This window comes from Cottoperca gobio, chromosome 15 (assembly GCF_900634415.1).
Source record: "Cottoperca gobio chromosome 15, fCotGob3.1, whole genome shotgun sequence".
Lineage (NCBI taxonomy): Eukaryota > Metazoa > Chordata > Actinopteri > Perciformes > Bovichtidae > Cottoperca > Cottoperca gobio.
Window position 1 is genome coordinate 18009674 of NC_041369.1, and position 18709 is coordinate 18028382.

At 41.7% G+C, this 18709-nt stretch overlaps 1 protein-coding gene across 2 annotated transcripts in view; it reads left to right on the top strand.

Moving 5' to 3' along the window:
• ccser2a (coiled-coil serine-rich protein 2a) overlaps positions 1 to 15651 on the top strand; it is a 48265-nt gene extending 32614 nt beyond the window's left edge. Inside the window, exons 9-11 of one of the 2 annotated variants that reach the window (XM_029449283.1) lie at positions 1148 to 1294; positions 7729 to 7813; positions 12322 to 12553. In XM_029449283.1, the coding sequence (XP_029305143.1) occupies positions 1148 to 1294; positions 7729 to 7813; positions 12322 to 12413 (324 nt within the window). In that variant the 3' untranslated portion in view covers positions 12414 to 12553. Of the gene's footprint in view, positions 1 to 1147; positions 1295 to 7728; positions 7814 to 12321 lie in introns of both variants that reach the window. The other variant, XM_029449282.1, reaches the window with a different exon arrangement.
• The last annotated feature ends 3058 nt before the right edge of the window (positions 15652 to 18709 follow it).

Below are 18709 nucleotides of genomic sequence, written 5' to 3' on the forward strand. Positions count from 1 at the left end.
AAAGCTACTGGATCTGCCGTTTGTCCTTGAAATTGGTTACAAGATAATATTACAGTTGGTTAAGAGTCAGGTATACAGAGGGAGGTGAAGTGTCACAGAGAAAATGCCGAGACTCAGAACGGTACACCGAATTGAACATAAAGAAGTAATAAGAAAACAATATAGTAGCTCTGTGTGTGTGTGTGTGTGTGTGTGTGTGTGTGGCTGAGAGATGGAACTGAAAATTAAATAATGCGAGAGAGAAAAGAGGAGCTATCAAAGACAGAAAACTGATTTCCCAGTCTGACTTGACAGAATGCAGTTTTGGATGCTGCTTCCACCGCTGTTGAGGCAGACTGCTCATGATAATGCGCTCTTTCTAGTTTGAGCTGCATTGACGTTTTCAACATGGCTGGCAAAATCTAGCAATTTCTGTGGGATTCTGCAGAAGTCTTTGCAGCCAAGTACACATGGCTCTGCTGTTTATTCACATATAAGAAAGAAGATATGAGATTTAGAGCTAAATTCTTACAGACATGGTTTTAAAATGATGCAATGCACATCATAATTGGCTCTGGCATTTATTTCCATGGAGGCAATAGTTAATACTCAAGCCTAATAAAGAGCATGTATTACAGTCAGTCAGTCAAATTGGTTTTAATAAATGAAGAAGGAGGTCATTTTCTGTGAACATGTGCTTTAAAGTAAATGTCAGTCTGTGAGTTTAATTGACTGCCGGATCTTTAAATGACCATGTAAGGGTAATTCTAGCAATTTACAAGCTACTCTTGATTTCACCTGATTTTTCCCATCAGTGTTATTAGTAAATTTAAAAGCAGTCACCTGCAGAAGATATTGCCCTTTTTTTGTAAATGTATTCATGATATTATATCTGATATAATAGTTCTTTCTTTCTTTTTCTATTCTCCTTAAGTACCGAAGTTGATGGCTATTGAATCTATGATTTTAAAAGTTTAATTTAGATGGTTCTAATTGCACTGTAATTTGAGCGCTGTGCAGAGTGACAGCCTTATAGTCAGCATTAATTGTGGAAAAAGAAACATGTGGCCCATATTAAAAAAAAAAAAAAATGAGACAATTTAATAGAACATTCTGTTATTGTGAAATAAACTTTCGTTCATTGATTCATTGAGTCTTGCCCCCTCAGCCTGCTCAAGGACGGCCGGTCAGGTGTCAGTGCCACCACCAGAGGGCTCCCTCTTCACTACGACAGAGCGACAGACAGATGGACAAGCGGATGCAGCAGCACTATGACAAGGCCACCCAGACGTACTGGAGACCACCAAGCCATGCTGTGAGTCCAACCATTCACAGCACCAGTAACGGCACTCCTGAAGTGCTCACAACTGTTTTGCAAAACAAGATTTAAAAAAATCTGAAACTGGTTAAAATCTGAAAAAGATATTATCATATATCTGGTCTTATCTGCCACAGCAGTGCACATCTCACTTCAACCCTCACATTGTGATACACTGGTGACCGAGTGCATGTGTCACTCCACTTAATTCACTCAACCAGTTTCCTATTTATTCGCTGCCTCTCTCAGGCCGGCCATGTCTGAATTGTTCAATGAATACACCGTGTCCCTTCTATGGAATTCAGTTCATTGGGTTGTCAGTGGGCTTGTGACTCTGTCCCACATACCTAATACCCAGATCTCACACTGAGCAGGGAGTTGTGAGGCTGGTGTTAATGTTCGAGTCACTGACAAATAGAAGACGAAGAGTCGGACGGTGGGAGGAAGAAAAGAGAGATCCATGGGAGTAAGGATGTAGACAGAGAGGAGGATTGTTGGATTAGATATGTGTTCAGTTTTATGCCACAATAGCTTGCTGTGCGGCAGCAAAGTATTGATTAAATAGCAGGAGTGCCAGAGGCAGGGTGCCTGGTAAACACTCCCCTAATTGACCTGCTCTCATCTCTCAGTGTGAGACACACACACACACACACACACACACACACACACACACACACACACACACACACACACACACACACAGAGAGGCAGGAATAAGCAGTTTAAGGAGATCACGGAGGAAATAATTTAATTCAAAAAGTGATACCAAAGAGATGTGCAGTGTTGTCGGTGTAATTGTAATAATGAAGTTATAGAAATGAGGGAGAAGTATTTGTCAAATGTATATTTTTATTCGAGTACACAAAAACATAGGAATAGATAATAATACAGAGGAAATAAATAAAAAGTTAAAACAAGCAAGCTCACTTAAACTACACAACCGAATGTCCCTGCTTACAACAAGAGCATATGGTTTAACAGTTGCTATGGCAACTATCAAAGCAGGGCTAGCTGTGCTCCATGGGAAGCATCTCAGCGGTGGGAACATCTACCTGTGACCTGTAGTGTCTGTGTTTGAGTGTTATTATACACCACACAGCCAGATTGAGTATATGCTTTTCTCTCTATTCTTTCTACTCCTGTTTTTTTTTTATTAGATATTTTTTGTTTCCCTTTTTACCTCCGTTACTTTACCATCTGTGTGTTGCAGCAAAACATGTTGTGTTAGTATGTTAGTGGCATTTTACTTTTCAGAGCATGCAATTGTTCTTAAAGGTTAGCTGCGAGGTCTTTGTTGTGTTTGTGACGAGGTTACAAACTGAAGAGAGCAGAGAGTAAACAAAAGACCGAGAAAGGGATGTTTCTTTCTCTGTTATTCTCACTTTTAGATGTTCTCAAAGCTCTCGGTATCACACTGACACGTTTAGCACCTGGTTCACAGTGTTCCTCAAACAATGCTTCACTATCACCTCTTGCGTTCTTCGAATCTTTCAAAGTTTTTCTTCTTTCTTTACTGATTCTGTCTCTTAAGCTATTCTCTTTTCTAGCCCTTGACATTTTTTCAAACAAATATTACTTTATTTCCCCCCACTTTCACATTCCGCATGTCTTTTATTTCCCTTTTCGCTAATTCTCCTCTAACACACACGTGCACACAGTCATAATCCACTGTCATATGTATTGTTTTTTTCCCTCTTACGCTCTGAAATGCCCTTTCCTGTTGATGTTCTGCTCCTCTGACATTTAAAGTGCCACTGTAACAGAGCACTGGAGTAGCTCTTGCCCTCTGATAGTATTTTCTTCAGTGCTAAGCCAGAAAGGATCAACCAAGAATAATTTTAATGTCAAAGGCCAGTAGCTATAATAGCTTTAATGCTGACATCTATTGCCTTATCAGTAGTCCACTGTGAACCCTGGTACTGGGAGGTCTAGAGTTGAGTGGACTTGAACAAGGATTTAGGAGAAATCTCTCTGTGCTTTGAGCTCAGATTAAAAGTACAACAATAGAGTAAGCTTGTGGTCTATGACCTTTTAGACATGACTGTTTAAAGACTTACTTTTCAGTGTACAGCCCCATTATTCATCTATCCTATTGAAGCAGTTGATATATTCTCCTCAAGAGATGCATTCATTCGCATCATTTTTTCCCTCTAGAACCACAACATTGTGGGCTTTTGCTCTGTGGGCTGCTTTAACCAATTTCACTGTTTGGGATGAACTCATCTCCTGACTTCTTCTCAGTCTGTAGGAAGGCTTTGGCAACATGTCCTTTGGGCAGCAGCTCCCGCAGCTTCCCATTTTAATCTGCTTACAATCCAATTTCGAATCCAAAAGCATTCTCAGGAGAAAAGAGAGTCTCACAATATGGCCTGAGTATTACGTCTGTCAATTTACAAGACTTAGAGAAATAGTGGACACACTTGTCACAGCACGACACACATGTCGTAGTGTAGTGAAACACTAGAAACTAGTTAAATGTCACTTGTAGAAAAATAACATTTGGAATAGCTCCTCAGCGCAATCACGGCAGCAGAAATGTTTGTGCCTCTTCTGCTTGAATGAACATGAGCTGTATCATTTTAGTAATTTAAGATGTAGCACAATAGAAAACAGCCTTGTGAGTGTGTCTGCTTTTGTTAGGTGTGTGTGTGTGTGTGTGTGTGTGTGTGTGTGTGTGTGTGTGTGTGTCACACTCGGTGTGGCTGAACAATGAGTTCAGCAGACTGAGGACCGAGGAGCCGACCTTGTTAATAACCCAGATAAACAAACACCAGATGAGCGGCAGCAGTGAAACAATGGAAACACAATGGGCAGTGATTCATCAGTGGCAGACAGGGAAGATAATTACAGCTACCCTCCTACTCCTTCTCTGCCTTTTAAACATCCCCTTCTTCACCTCTTCATCACCTCTCACGCCAGTGTTCATGTCTTTTTATCGCTCCTGCTCTTTCACTCTGTTATGTTCTTTCCGTTTCGTCTGGCATCGGTGATTTCTTTTCTTTCCCTGTATTTTTGTCTCCGTTTATTTGCTTCTTTCTCTGACGTTCCCTCGCTACTTCTTAGCTCAGTTGTAATTAGATCAATTTGCTGTCACGGAGAGAGACAGAGGAAGAGGACAGGACAGGGAGAGGCTGGAGGATTGAACAAGGTTCAGTGATCAGTGCTAAGCTGTAGGTTGAAAGAACAAGTTTTCACCTCTCAGATCCTGACATTACCTCTCCACACACATCCCCCTCTGTCTGCCCCCTTGCATCACATACACACTATCACAAATGCACACACACTTCCTTCCACGTGAACTCTCATTATTGCACAATGCACAGCGGATCAATGTTTGGACAGGTGAGGATTTAATTGCCAAAGTCTCTGAAGTGAGACATTGTGACCAAACCTGAGGCATTAGTCAACCAGGAGAGGCTCTGTGTGGTGGATTAGGGGATTAGCATCATGGCTTCTTCTAAATACTGCTGTTATTTGAACAAAGAACAACTTTTTACTTGTCCTACTTCGCCAAGTTTCGCCATCTGCTTTTGGGATTCTGCACAGACTAAGTAGCTTGACGGATAACTATGAGAGGGGCCTCTAGTGAACATACTGCTACGACCATAACTATTATGGTAGTTCTTGTGGTGAGGAGAATGATATTTCAAGAACAACAAGGTGTGTTTTCGGTTTCGATCTGGTTTTTTTGTTTGGCCTACTACTACTGGCCCCATTATCATGAATCACGAGGCGAACGCGCACATTATTTTTCTATTTCCTTAGCATTGCGAGATAGGGCACTTGGCCTTGGCGGAGGTTCATTGGAAAGAGCTACAAGGCATCGAACCCAGGCTCTCTGCACTGGGGGATTGAGAAATGAAAGAAGTTTTGATTGAATTGATGAAAAAGTTTTACATTTTCACTATCTGTCTCTCTGTCCTTGTAAAGCTCAGTCAGCCCTTCCTTTTTGAGAGTCTTTACAGCGATGGAAAACTGTATAAATTGACAGGCTAAGTTGCCGCAGAGTTCTAATAAAGCTGCCAGACTCTTGTCAGAATCGTTCAAGAGTCCTCCAACACATCCTCTTGTTCTCATCGCCTAAGGTTTTCCTCTCTGCAAATTGAGCCTCGACGGGAGGCTTCTGCCAAGACTTCCTGCTGAAGCAGTTGTTGATGTCCACGGAAGAACATGGACATGGAGAACCGATGCGGGGAACTAATTCTTCCCCCTCCAGTAGACTCACTGGGAGGGTTCTGAAATAGCTTGGGCTAGACTTGCTGGGAAGTCGCTACCTTCTGTTTCTCGTCTTCTAGCTCTCTCTTTCTGTTCCTTCGTCCCTCTGACAGATTCAGTGCTTCTATCTTCTTTATTAGAGTCTTATTTGAGAGGTGGCCCTCTGCACAACTGAGAAAAGAAGTAGCATTTGATAAGGTTATAGTCTGTCTGTGTCCTTCTCGTGATGGCCCCGCTGCCCCTTCACTTTGCCTCTCCAGATGGGGGCTGCGATCTTTGAATTGTCTAACCTGAAGATAGGTTTGGTATCAATAAAAGAGCTTATGTTCTTTCAGTACTTGTTTGAGGTCCAGATGCTAGTCAAAACAAATGTTCAGACGACAGAATGCATAGTGTGATATGGTAAAAAAGGGGGCTGAAATCTACCATCCATGTAGAACAGTCACAATGAGCCGCACTTACAATGATTCAAGCTGTCACACTGTGCTTCAGTGAGACGCTGTATCTGTCCCAGTGCATTAACACCTATAGGTTTGAAACTTTCTCTAACTAATTATGCTTAACAGTTTTTAACAGCCGCGACAGCGTGTGTGTGTGTGTGTGTGTGTGTGTGTGTGTGTGTGTGTGTGTGTGTGTGTGTGTGTGTGTGTGTGTGTGTGTGTGTGTGTGTGTGTGTGTGTGTGTGTGTGTGTGTGTGTGTGTGTGTGTGTGGACAGATATTGTGACCACCATAGCGTTGCAACCGTGGAAGATGCAGTCACGATGTGTGCGTTTTCAGTTTGCACTGAAAATAAGACCAGAATATATTGTGAATAGAACAACATTCATTTGTGGAGACAAGAAAGCATGAATATAATAAGGTTTTTGCTGCTTTGTTGGCTTCCATTTTTGTTATTTATGGTGCCACCCTGATTGGGGAGTCGACAATCAAGCAAATTAGGTGTTTGATTAGGTGGCACGTGTATTGGCCAGTCGCTCCATGGGTGTGTCTTATGTAGAGAACCGTGTGCAGTGTGTTGCAAAAAGTGCCATGTCGACTTGCAAATTGTGTGGAAAACAAAAAATGTGTTTAGAGTTTTGGAGACTTGAGCTGAGGTTTTGATCAGTTTCAATCCTTAGCAAATCACCTCGCTGCGTAACCCAAGAGCGATGCACTAAAGAGACTCTGAAACATATCTCCAGCATATTAAGTAGACAGAAAATTCACAACTAGTGATCCTGTCAACTTCAAAGTGATGGATGGTAAAGTTGTCTTTTCCGGTGTCACCTTGTTGTTTGCACTGCCTATGATGGAGTGCTTTTCTACACTGGATTGCAGGCTTGGCAGTAGGGATGGTTGATAATGGATTAGAGTATATTTATGTAAAAACAATTATACAGTAGAAGGAAAAAAAAATGGCTTTCAGGGTGGCCCGGGGGAGACACAAGATATAGACAGTCCTCCCGGTAGCAAATGTTTAATAGTATACTGAGTGCAAAATCCAGTCAACACTGTGAGAAAATAACCTCCTGGGTCATTAAAGTGACACGAGGTGTGAAAAACAATGATTTGCGTCATTTTTTTGTTTTGAAAACAATTTCTTAATAACAGTAGTTTAATCATGTGGTGGAGAAAGTTTAAGTGTACAGTATACAGTATTCTACTATGTGTGTGTTTATGTGTTTGACCCAATCAAGAATGGAACCAAAACCGTTTGGTTTAAAGTCAGTGTGCTCCCAAAAAAACGTTATTTTGAATTCTAGTAGAGAACCTCTAATGTTTTTATAGACGCCAAATATGTATTGTGCAATAACTCTCTATTGAATATTTCAATTGGAGGGAATCGTGCTGTCAGAGTGGATCATGGGTTGAATATTTCTCTCACTATAAACATCATCTTTATGCATGTGGCGTCAATGAATAGTCGGAACAAGCCGATTCAGACTATTTATGATACTGTCAGACAGTGCGGCATACGAGTGATCTTCCAACAAAAAAGCTACTTAAGGGGAAATGAAAGAGGAAGACTTGATGTTTACACTAACACTAAAACATAAATGTAGTTTTTATTTGAAGAGCTTTGCAGAAAATCTTTGGGATTTAACACTGACGTGGTGTAAGAGGATCTGTGTGTCAGTATACGCATGTCTGCTCTGAGTTCTCTACGTTAGTGTGTGTGTATGTGTTCCGGTATGTTATGCCTTTTGTCCTTTGTGGTTTTTTTTTCTCTGCGTAGGGTGTGCTGCCCACCCCCTTGCTGTCCCCGTGGCAGGCACAGCACCAGGGCTTGACCCGTACCAGCATGCCCCAGCGCAGACAGAGTGAGTCACTAACATCCTTTGCAGCCTCTTCTCCATCTTTTCATAACACAGCGTATCCACAGGTCTGTAAATAGCCTGAAAGTATGCGGTTGTTCCAGTTAGTAGAACCCATATTTTTTCCCCTCTCTTCAATTACGGGACGATTTGTGTCTACTTTTAGATTAAATTGTTAAATTAGTAACCTGCAAAATAGTTTTCCTTGTTTGTTTTACTAAACACAGTCTGACTTCTTGTCCCACAACAATTAATTTTCATGTGTCCTTTTTTTCCTGCGCTGCCCATTTATAGCTTCAGTTCCCCTTAATTAGCCGTGTTCATTCAGGAACTGGTTGACTTTGTCGACTTTCTAAGATCTTCATATACCAACATTTTTAACCCTCATTTTACTCCCTGCAACTGCTTTGCAAAAGTAATATATCTACTATAATTTGCAGTAGAAACAGGATGTATTCTCTGTTCTTGAACACATGGTACACATGACATTAGCATGATCTTTGCATCGGACATCAAAAAATTAATTAGCAACTTTTTTCTGAAGACGAAAACACTTTATTGAGAAAGACAGGACTGCCGAAACAACGTCAGTGAATCCCACACAACAAAGCTTTTGTGTTATGCGTGTGCTGATGAGGTAGCAAGTAGGGGAGGCAGAGAATGAAAATAGCTAGATGGACTTCAGAAAATACGAATATGTGAGGGAGAGAAAAAAACAGCAAAAAAGTAAAGAAACAAACAAAGAGAAGAACCCACGCTGTGTTCCTTCCATCTCTCCCGGTGGGGTGCAGCTTTGTATTGAGAGGGAAGGTGATAGAAATGTAACGCAGGTGTATTTTCTTTTAGTATATCTCAGTTTACTGCTCAAGTGCACTTATGTTTATGGACCGTTTTGATAAATATGCGAGTACAGCCCAGAATTCAGTGCAGTTTTTTTTTCTCCCACTACTAAATTGCATGGTCTCTACAGTAATTAAACCAAACACAGAATACCAAGAGTGTCTGTACTGTAGGAGGAAAGAGGTATAAGATGATAAACAACAGATTTGACCGCATTCTGTGTGACCTCCCACTGGGAGCTCTGGCTGTGAACAAACCCGCTCTTTCAAGTGATGAATATAAAAAATAGAAAAGTGTCAGTTCTGAAATTAGAGAAGGAATTGGACTCTTCACACAGGTTACGCTGAATGAAGGACGCAGTAATTATATTTTGCATTAAATTGGTTTGTTTGTTGAGCTAATGTGTGACCTTTTCTTGCAAGCATGAGCTGGGGGTTAATTCTGGATTTAAAATGTCTTAACTCCAACGAGTCTGTTGTTTTGTCTCTTCTCTCTCTCTCTCCACCCGCTCTCCCTGACTGTTAACCCTTTCTCCTCCTCCTCCTCCTCCTCCTCTCATCTCTGTTCTCCGTCACTCAAAAGAAAATTAAATTGAATCTCCCATGTTCTCTCTCTTAAACCTTTGCCTCCCCACACATAATGCCTGTGACAAGGAGTGGAGCAACTAGTGCAGTACTTCACTGACACGGCGTGGTACAGTAACGTTTCTTTAACATGCAGTTAACGCTTCCTGCACGCTGGGCTGTGGGTTCGCATCGTGACGCACGACTGAAGCATGCCCTTCTTCTGCGTCTGCGTCTGCATGCTCTGCGTTGGATTTGACATTGTTTGGGAGTTTTCATCTTGTGTATCTTGACTTGGATCTTTGGTTTGCTTTTCTAAATGGAAGTCACAGTGATACTTTATTTTTTTTATTTTGTTTTGTGTCTTTTTCATTCCCCCTCCCCTACAATCAAATTAAGTATTTAAGAACTGTAAAGCATGCGTAGGTACATCTCTGTGTGTGGATTTGTTTTTCTTTATTTTATCAACTGATCGGGTACTTTATTGTTCTAGGTGTCCACCTTGAAGGATTTGGATAGTGTGTTGAATGGAATAACATTTAAGAATATCGTGTGTTGTGGGACGTGAATGCACATTACTGCTTAATAATCGCCTTTATTCTAACTCTCGTGTCAAAGCAGTTAAGCACAGCAAGCCAAAGACAAATCAAAGTAATCATACACCCTAAGCTTTACATTATTTCCACTCCTAAAAGTGGAACACAATCTAAACCAGCATGTTCACAACCAACCTATATTAAATGATGCTATAAAGTCTTATCTTAGCTTTGGAATGGAGTGCCGCCATATTGCCACTGATCTGCTTGTGGGCTGCAATCACATTGTCTTCCAACAGACCTGACGGAGACATCATTTACATAATGTATCCTACACGGCCATTTTTCACGCTGAGAGGGGCTTGAGATGAGGTGGTTATGGTGGGCCTCACATCTTCCAAATGCTTCATATTGGCATCTTTCTTGGTTTAAAAAGAACATTTCTATTCAAGTGACAGATATCATTAGTGGGCTGAGATATTAACTTCTTGGCAGTACAGTGAAGCGCTCAAAGGGAATTGCTGCTAATTATTAGTATCTGTAGCAGGAAGCTGTAGATGCCAATAATTATTGACTGCAAGCCTATAGAAAGTGCACGTTGCCATCACTGTCAGATGGTTCTTCCAGCTGGGCCGGCCTATAAATATGTGCTCTCAATGCAAACCTTGCAATTAAAAGTAGCATATATTACCAGTAGTCTTTCAGTATGAGACATTTCAGTTGGTATTTCTTTTTTTTATACCTTGAACCACATTGTCCAAACTGAGAAATAGTGCAAGGCTTGTATCTGTAATGATGTAGTTGATTTACTTTGGTAACAACTGTCATTTGTGGATTGGAATAGTCTTTTATTTTGTTTTTTTATGACATTCAGTTGGAGAGAGCTCCCAGAATGCATTACAGACTCATCTCAAAGCTACAAAAATATACAAATAAAATAACATGCTTGTGATTTGAGTGACAGACTAATCAGAAGCATTGTGAAAAGCGACAGAAACATTGTTTATTTAAGAGGTTTTTTTTTCAATTACAGACTTTAAAAACAGCTTTTTCCTTGCAACAACAAGCGGGCAGTGAGAGGTGGACACAGGTTTTGTAACCGGCTCAAGGAGGCATTGTGGCGGGGGACCAGGAGATGGAGCTGTGGCCTCGGACATCCTCTCACACATACAATATAAATGACGGATGGTAGAAATTGGCAGAGTAGCTTGACCTGCAGAGCTATATATTCACATCCTCCAGAGATGTTTTTACTTTCAACTCGCAGAGGGTATGTTTCTGCTAAAACTGAGTTCATGCTTTTACGTAGCTTTAGATGGTTCCAGGTGGATTAAGATACTTTAGGTGATGCTCAAAGGACTTGGATGGAAAAAGGGCCAGTCCAGTAAGAACTGACAGTAATGCCCATCAGTATGTCTTACACAATCAAACTAAGGAGGCAGGCATAAGAAATGGTATAAAGGATTTTTGTAGATGTTGAGGTTATAAACTATTCAGAAAATGTACTCTTATACTGTATAAGATATTCACATCAATATAGTTTTATCCCCCTGATTTGATCACCTCTGCCCTTGCTGTTGGTTGTGTGGACTAATGAGCACCGTTGGCCTTGTATTCTGCTGCTTATCTTGACATGTGGTGCAGAAAAGTAGTTAACGAGGTTAAAGTTATCTGATGGTACGATACACCATCCGGGCATACATGGTGTACTATAGTGCTACATCCCTAAAAGCAAAAATTATCTAAAAAATTTTTTAAAGTGGAGCTGTGATGCTGAAGGTGTCTAGAATTGGTGAATTCTTCAATTAAATGTTGCAATCAAACCCAATCCAATCCAGGTTGTGTTGTTGAAACAAATGCTAACTCTGTTAAGTCATAATGAGTGTTTGACGCGTCTGTCGGAGAGGTGTTTAATTCCACTCTTTTGAAGGCGTATTTTGTTGTTACGTCGTGCTGGATAATTAGCAGCTGTCTAACACAACAAGTATTGCACATAATAAGCTTCACTCAGACAGTAATTGTTGCAGTATATTTTACAGGTGTTTGTGATTTTGTGTTCTTACCCTGCATGTCCCCTGGTGGAGGACAACACCACGGTTGGTCTACATTTCATGTGGTTAACGACTCAGCACGTTCTAACACAGGCAGCAGGCATCATAGCTCTCAGTTTGAATGTTTTGAAGCCCCTCTGCGGCAGCGATCACAAAATGAGTCAAAGACTTCAGTCGATCCCACACACTCACATGGCAAGGTTATTCTCCTCTGCCTGTCTTTAAGTGCTGAATCGGGGCTTCCTCTGTGACGTTGCCACTCCCATTCTAGGAATAGTTTGGCAACTCGCAGTGGAAACGGGATGTGATAATAAAAAGTAAATAAAACATTTTTAGGTTGCTTTTGGATTCAGAATTTACTTTGCAGCAGCAAAATATGAATTCCACAGGGATCAAAGATACTAAAAACGGGGACATGTTCAAAAGAAATACTGAGTTGTACCTCATTACACACTGACTGTTCCATGACTATTTTATACCCATTTTCTAAAATTGTCATCATTATGTCTTTACCTTTTCTGCAGCCTCAAATACTTCAGCCTTTCAACCACTGCCACAACGAGCACCTCCGCCAGGGAAGACTAGCAAGAACTCCCCCCACCGAGGGCCACAGTGACCTCACAGCGGAAGGAACACTTCAACATGCTGACCGTCCTCTTGAGGACCTTATGGCAAATGTGTCCGGGCCAGCAAACCCAGACGAGCTGAGTCATCTCCTCAGCACCCAACTACGCCGCCCATGTCCTGGAGCTCCACATGGAGTAACTGCCAGAGACAGTGTGGCATCAGAAGCTCACTCTGTGGCACAGCATGGGAGGAGAGCCCCCGCTGTGATGCCACAGAGCTCCGTCACTCCTAAATCTGCTAGTTCGACTAGCCCTCGCATGCTGCAGCCTCCTCGCCTTCATAAGCGCGTGTCACTCCCTGCACTCAAGCCAGGGTCCACTGGTAGCTTTGCCTCTCTGAAGCCGGGGTGTTCCTTAGGCCCTCTGGCTAACCGGACCAAGCAGCTGCCCCCTCCGTCTAGAGGCCTTCCCTGCTTTAACGCTGGACCCCAGGTTCAGGCTCCAAGTCTATGTCGCACTTCACTGCTTCAGCCTCGCAGAGCATTAGAGCCTTTCAGGGATCCACGGTGCTCCAACTCCAGCCAGGAGGATTCTGACCGGGGGACGCTCGGAGACCCTGGGTCAGCCAAAATCCTGAGCACTTCGAGTCACTCATGCCTCCCCAAGCCAAAGATTCCCTGAGGAGATTAAAACCCACCCATCAAAACTTAAAACTGGAAACACTCTGACATTGGTATTCACCCCCTCCTCTCCCCAGGTACAATAACAGTGTGATTGTTTTACCTTTTGAGTGTCAACATACACTGAGTTCATTTACCCGTGTGGATCATTCAGGGACTGCCTGCGTTGACATTGGTTTTGTGACTGCTGTATTGTTTCTAAATTAGCATCTACAACTCCAGCATGACTGAAATAAAGTATGTGGCAGGATCTTATCTTCACAACAATCCATAGTGGGATATGACAGTTTTCCGATTGAGGGGAATTTATGGAAGAAGAAATGTGCAGTCGACAGGCCTTTGCATATGCACATGAGTGTTGCTGATGCAAAGACAAAAAGGTGTCACCATTCAGAGCAGGTTTAGTTCAGTATCCGCTAGCTGTTCCCTTCTAAGTCTAAGTTCACTTGTGTTCACACAGCTGTACCCTCTGACACACAGTGTGACGCAAAGTGTGACCTTTGCGGTGTAAAAGAAGACCCCGGGGAAGATGGAGGCAGAAACAAGAAGTGGGAAAGAAAGGAAGGGAGGGGGGGGGAGAATAACATAACGGCAGGAGTGGAATGGTAGGCTGGGCTGAATAACACATTTGTCAAACTGCTCTGGAGCTGTCAATCCCAGAATGAAAATATGTGTTTGTGTAAATGTGTGTGTGTGTAGAGAAGTGAGAGATGACAGACTTAGTGAGGTGCAGAAGTGTTCCTAGTTCAGTTTGCTACACTACATCCTGAGTGAACCTTGGGTTTCAGACCTTCTATGTATAGTAAATGCACCTATAGGCTTATAACAAACAATATCATGCTGGTGGTGGAGATATGGTTTCATAATTTAGCGGAAAAGAACAGCGTAATAAAGCACTCACACACTTAAGTGTACTCAGGTACAATGTAGGCCTACTCATATCCATCAGAGTACGGAAATTGTCTGTTATTTTAGGGCTACTTTGTGCAGTTGGAGATAGAAAAGAGTGAAGAGTAAAAGGAAGTTGTATGTGTGATGGGAGAGAGACCTGTAACAAAGCTTATTTAATATCCTACAGTCTTATAATATTTACTATAAGACAAACAACACACGACATCTGCCAGTAATGTGAGGAGATGTCACTTGTTTCTAGTGCAAATACATTTGATGCAGATGTTGGTCACTTTAAAAAGAATTCAATTCAAACTCATAGAATTAATGAAATCTCTTATTTTGCAGTGCACACTAACTTCCTTGAACTGTCTCCCTTAATGACCCGCACATGTAAGCATCAGCTAACAGGGACTCATCAGACGTTTGAAGCTGCTGCCTGGTGTGTGATACTGTATGTGTGTTAAAGTGTGTGTGTGTGTCTCTCTCTCCTCCTCTCGCTCCCTTGCACATCTCTTTGGGAACATCAAAGGTATTAGTGCGTTATTTTCAGGTAGGGAGCCTTTGGGGCTTTAGTGGTGTTTCTGTGGGAGCTTTGGAGAATTGTGTTTATCTCTCCTTTGCGGAGCCCTTTTGCAGTCAAACGCTCTCGAAATGTCCCCGAACGGAGAGCAGCAGTGTGTTAAAAAGGCCTTCTGACAGCAACTCTGCTCTCTTCTCTGTCACGCCGCGTGACCGCTTGGTGTACGCCTCTGGCACTGTCCGGTCTACTGCGTCCAATAATGCAACCTACATAGACAGAGTGAGACAGACAGAGAGAGAGAGAGAGCGACACACAGACACATCACACGCATACACATCCTGGACACACAAGATACATAGACGCACACGCACAAGAACTCTGACAAAACTCAAAGAGACACAACACTCAGAGGGAACACACACACACACACACACACACACACACACACACACACACACACACACATACAGTAGCCAAACAAATGCGCCTACATACAGACACATTAAATTCTATAGCAAAGTGGTTAGAAGTGTTTGTGTTGTTTTGGTAGTTCTCACAAAATTAGCTCTCCAAGTAAACATTGATCCATCTGTACACTGCCAAAAACAAAAGGTGGCTCTCCCTAGATTACCCTGGAAATGTGGATCCATGTGGCTGATAAAGCGTGTTTACCTGTTGGGAGCGGTTCAACATTGCGCCAAACCAGCCAAGCAGTCAACACTGCTATGTGACGCCAATAAAAACCCATTTCTTTTAATGAAAAGAGAGACGCAAAGACACATACACAGGATGAGAAAGATGCACGAGGAGAGACAAGAAGATGGGGCGTGAGGAGAGAGCGAAGAATAATATATGTAGAGATGAAATCGTGAAGGGGCTGTGATCAGGATAAGCTGGCAGACGATTCTGTTTGTGAACGTTTGTCCATAAAATGTCGTAAAGGTGTGCATAATCAGGAGACAGACTCAGAATACATAACATGTTTGTTTGTGTGCACTGTGGTCCAAAGAATAGCCCAATACACTCAGCTGTGTCACTTACTGCTTAGTAATGCCAAACAGGAAATCAATGTTGCCCCGTGTGTGTTTGTGTGAGTGTGTGTGTGTGTGTGCATATATGTGCGTCTCCAGACACCTCTGGCTGCCAGAGTTTCTTTCTTGGAAGAGTGTGTGTGTGTGTGTGTGTGTGTGTGTGTGTGTGTGTGTGTGTGTGTTAGATGTGTTTGCCCACAGGCCAGAGGCAAACCCATGCAAAGGAAAGCAGGCCAGTGACATCCTTCTTCCCCTGTGCTGTATTCTCTATCTCCAAATCAATGTCTCTGCTCAGTTTAGCAGTCAAGACGATCAGTCTTGCTAGCTATGCTATAACAAAACCACAACTAGGCTCTCTGTTGCAACTCAGATCGATTCTAATGCAGGATCTTGATTCACTTTCATTTGTGACTCACAAATTGTTAAGCCGCATTGTACAAGAGGAAAAGGGGCCACGTTGTTCTATATTATTACTCTGAATGGCACAGGACTGCATTTCGGCACCGAGCACACATCTACCAAGATGTTTTAATGAAAAACAATGAGGATGCACCGCACCTGAGGCACATTACATGACTTGTAACCAGGAAATCTACTGATATTTAGGAAATATAGTAGAGTTAGTGCAACAAACAAAACACAAACCGAAACATATTTGCAGTTTTAAAGCTGCTATAATCTGCATTGTTATTATAACAACAGATCAAATGACTATTTATCTGTATAAGTAATCATCACCTACAGTAACTCTGCAGTTCCCCTCAACTATTTCCGCACCTTTAAATGTCCGTCAATGAAGTTTCCAGATGCAGCAGGCGGCTCTGATGAAGCCACAGTGCCCAGTCCCATACTGCAGAGAGACGAATACAGTTAGCGGCTAGCTGTATCTTGCAGAACGGAGCTAAAATGAGAAGAACAATTAGGGCTTACATGCGTCAGATGAACACAAACATTCAGCAGAATTGTAGCGTTCGTTTGGTGTCATGAGTAATTACTTTAAGGTACTGTTTGCCAACACAATCACCATATAAACTTTATAAAGTGATAATCTGTCAGGGTTTACTGCTGGTGTCTGCTGCTTTCAAGTGGCCAAAAACTTTTTATTTTTGGAATAACTCTCTTATATTTAATTTGTGGTTTAATGTATTTATTGTCCAAGCTGCAATAGACACGGTACAGTCAACTGATGTCCTTTTACAGCCAGATAAAGCACATGCCATAGTGTAGCTTTTCAGATTTTATTCCCCTAATATGCAAGGTCACTGTATTTATCACATCACTACATAATCTCCAATATCAGGTGCTTTCAGCTGAGCACCGTCTCCTGTATACTGTGCAATATTGTTTGATGCAAAAACATGAGGGAGCGCTACACTATGTTTTTAGCAACCTTTTATGCAAATGAATAAAAAAGCAAATTCTAATCTGAAGCACTTTAAATGACATTAGTTGTTAAAGCCGAATGGAAGTTGAACTGGATTAAGAAGCTACTTGTTTTTACAATACCTTTTGATTTCCTATATTCTTTCTTCTTTCCCAGTGTGTCTCTGTTTGCAAAGGTAATCATATTTTTCTAGTAAGCCATGTGAGACAGCAATAAAGGTTGAACCAAAAGAAGGGTGTTTCAGTTTACCGTCTGTTAGTGGCAGATGGAGCTTTGTTCTCCATGTTTCTTTAATATGTTGTTTCGATCAAAATTGCCTGCATGTTAGACCAATAACCTCCAGACGTGTTTATCTGAAATGCTTAACTGTAGGTCAACTGTATAATGTTAAACATCAGAGCAGAATATGGTGCTGTGCTATTAATGAGAGGCCACAGGTGAAATCACTGGTGTGAGGTACTTGTGTGAGACGGTCAATGCTATTCATCGATCTGGATCACAGACCCTGGACAACGCTTACAAACACAAACAGAAAGCGGCTGACCTCAGTTCAAGATGAAAGAGAAAAACCCATTCTCAATGTTTCTTCTCCCTGTTTTCACTGTCTACTGGTTGTATTTCTGGAAATAAAGTATGATTGTGAAACTAATGTAGGTTTGGTCTGATGTTTTGTTTTGCTTGAATAATCACCCTTTTTTTCTATTAATTTAAAAAATACTTCAAAGGCAGTGTCACAAGGGCACTTTTACGGAAATTTAAGCAATGTTCAGGCCCCTAAGAGACTGCTTTTAGGTCTTAAAGCAAAAAGCATTACTCATCAAGCAAAACTCATCTCTATTCATTACAATCTATGCAGCCTCTGTACACCTTGCATATAGTCCACCTACTAATGAGGTTACACGCTTCAGAGGCGATGGGTGGATAACAGCCTGCCAAGCGCAGGGAGTAGCGTGACACTGTCATTAAGTTGGAAAAGTGGGAGATGGAGTGCAAAAGGTTTTCTTTTGAAAGGAAGCCAGGCTCTTTTATCATAAACTGTCAAATATGTTGCAGATTTTCACTGTGTAATGCTAGAGGGCTGCATGTTGCTGCACAGAGAACAGACGTTCGGTAGAGTCATTCTATGGATAATATTGAGGAAAGTGCATATTCCTGTGTGAGATAAAAAACAATATAAAATTGTACAATTGGTGCTCTTCAAATATGCAAATTTATACAATGAGTACTTCTAACGAAAAGGTGGTAAAAGGCTTAATATTCAGTTTTCCATTTTCATTTCGCCTTTAAAATCATCTTTTCCCACACATTCATATTCTGTATCCAGCTCAGTGAAGAATACTTGTTTTATAACGGCTGCACCATTCAACTAATGCTTTTTTCTTTTTTACATAGTCTTATACAAATCTCCCCCAAATTCAGCCTGACCTGATTAGTATCTTTGAAAATGTCAAGCCTCCACTAGAATGGTGCCCTAGGTTATATTGATTAAATATCATTTTGAGATTATTTATTAATTACTTACCCAAAATAACGAGAGAGAGAGAGAGAGAGAGAGAGAGAGAGAGAGAGTGTGAGAGAGAGAGAGAGAGAGAGAGAGAGAGAGAGAGAGAGAGAGAGAGAGACAGAGAGAGAGAGAGAGACAGAGAGAGAGAGAGAGAGAGAGAGAGAGAGAGTGGCTATTCAATTCATTAGTTCTCCTCTTAACTTTCTCACCCTGCTGCTCTGCTCATTGTGCTAACTATGCCGTTGACATTTCTGCAGACAGCTGCTGCTACAATTCACACACACACAAATCAACAATCTCCCCTGCTTTCAGGAGACTTTATGACAATATATG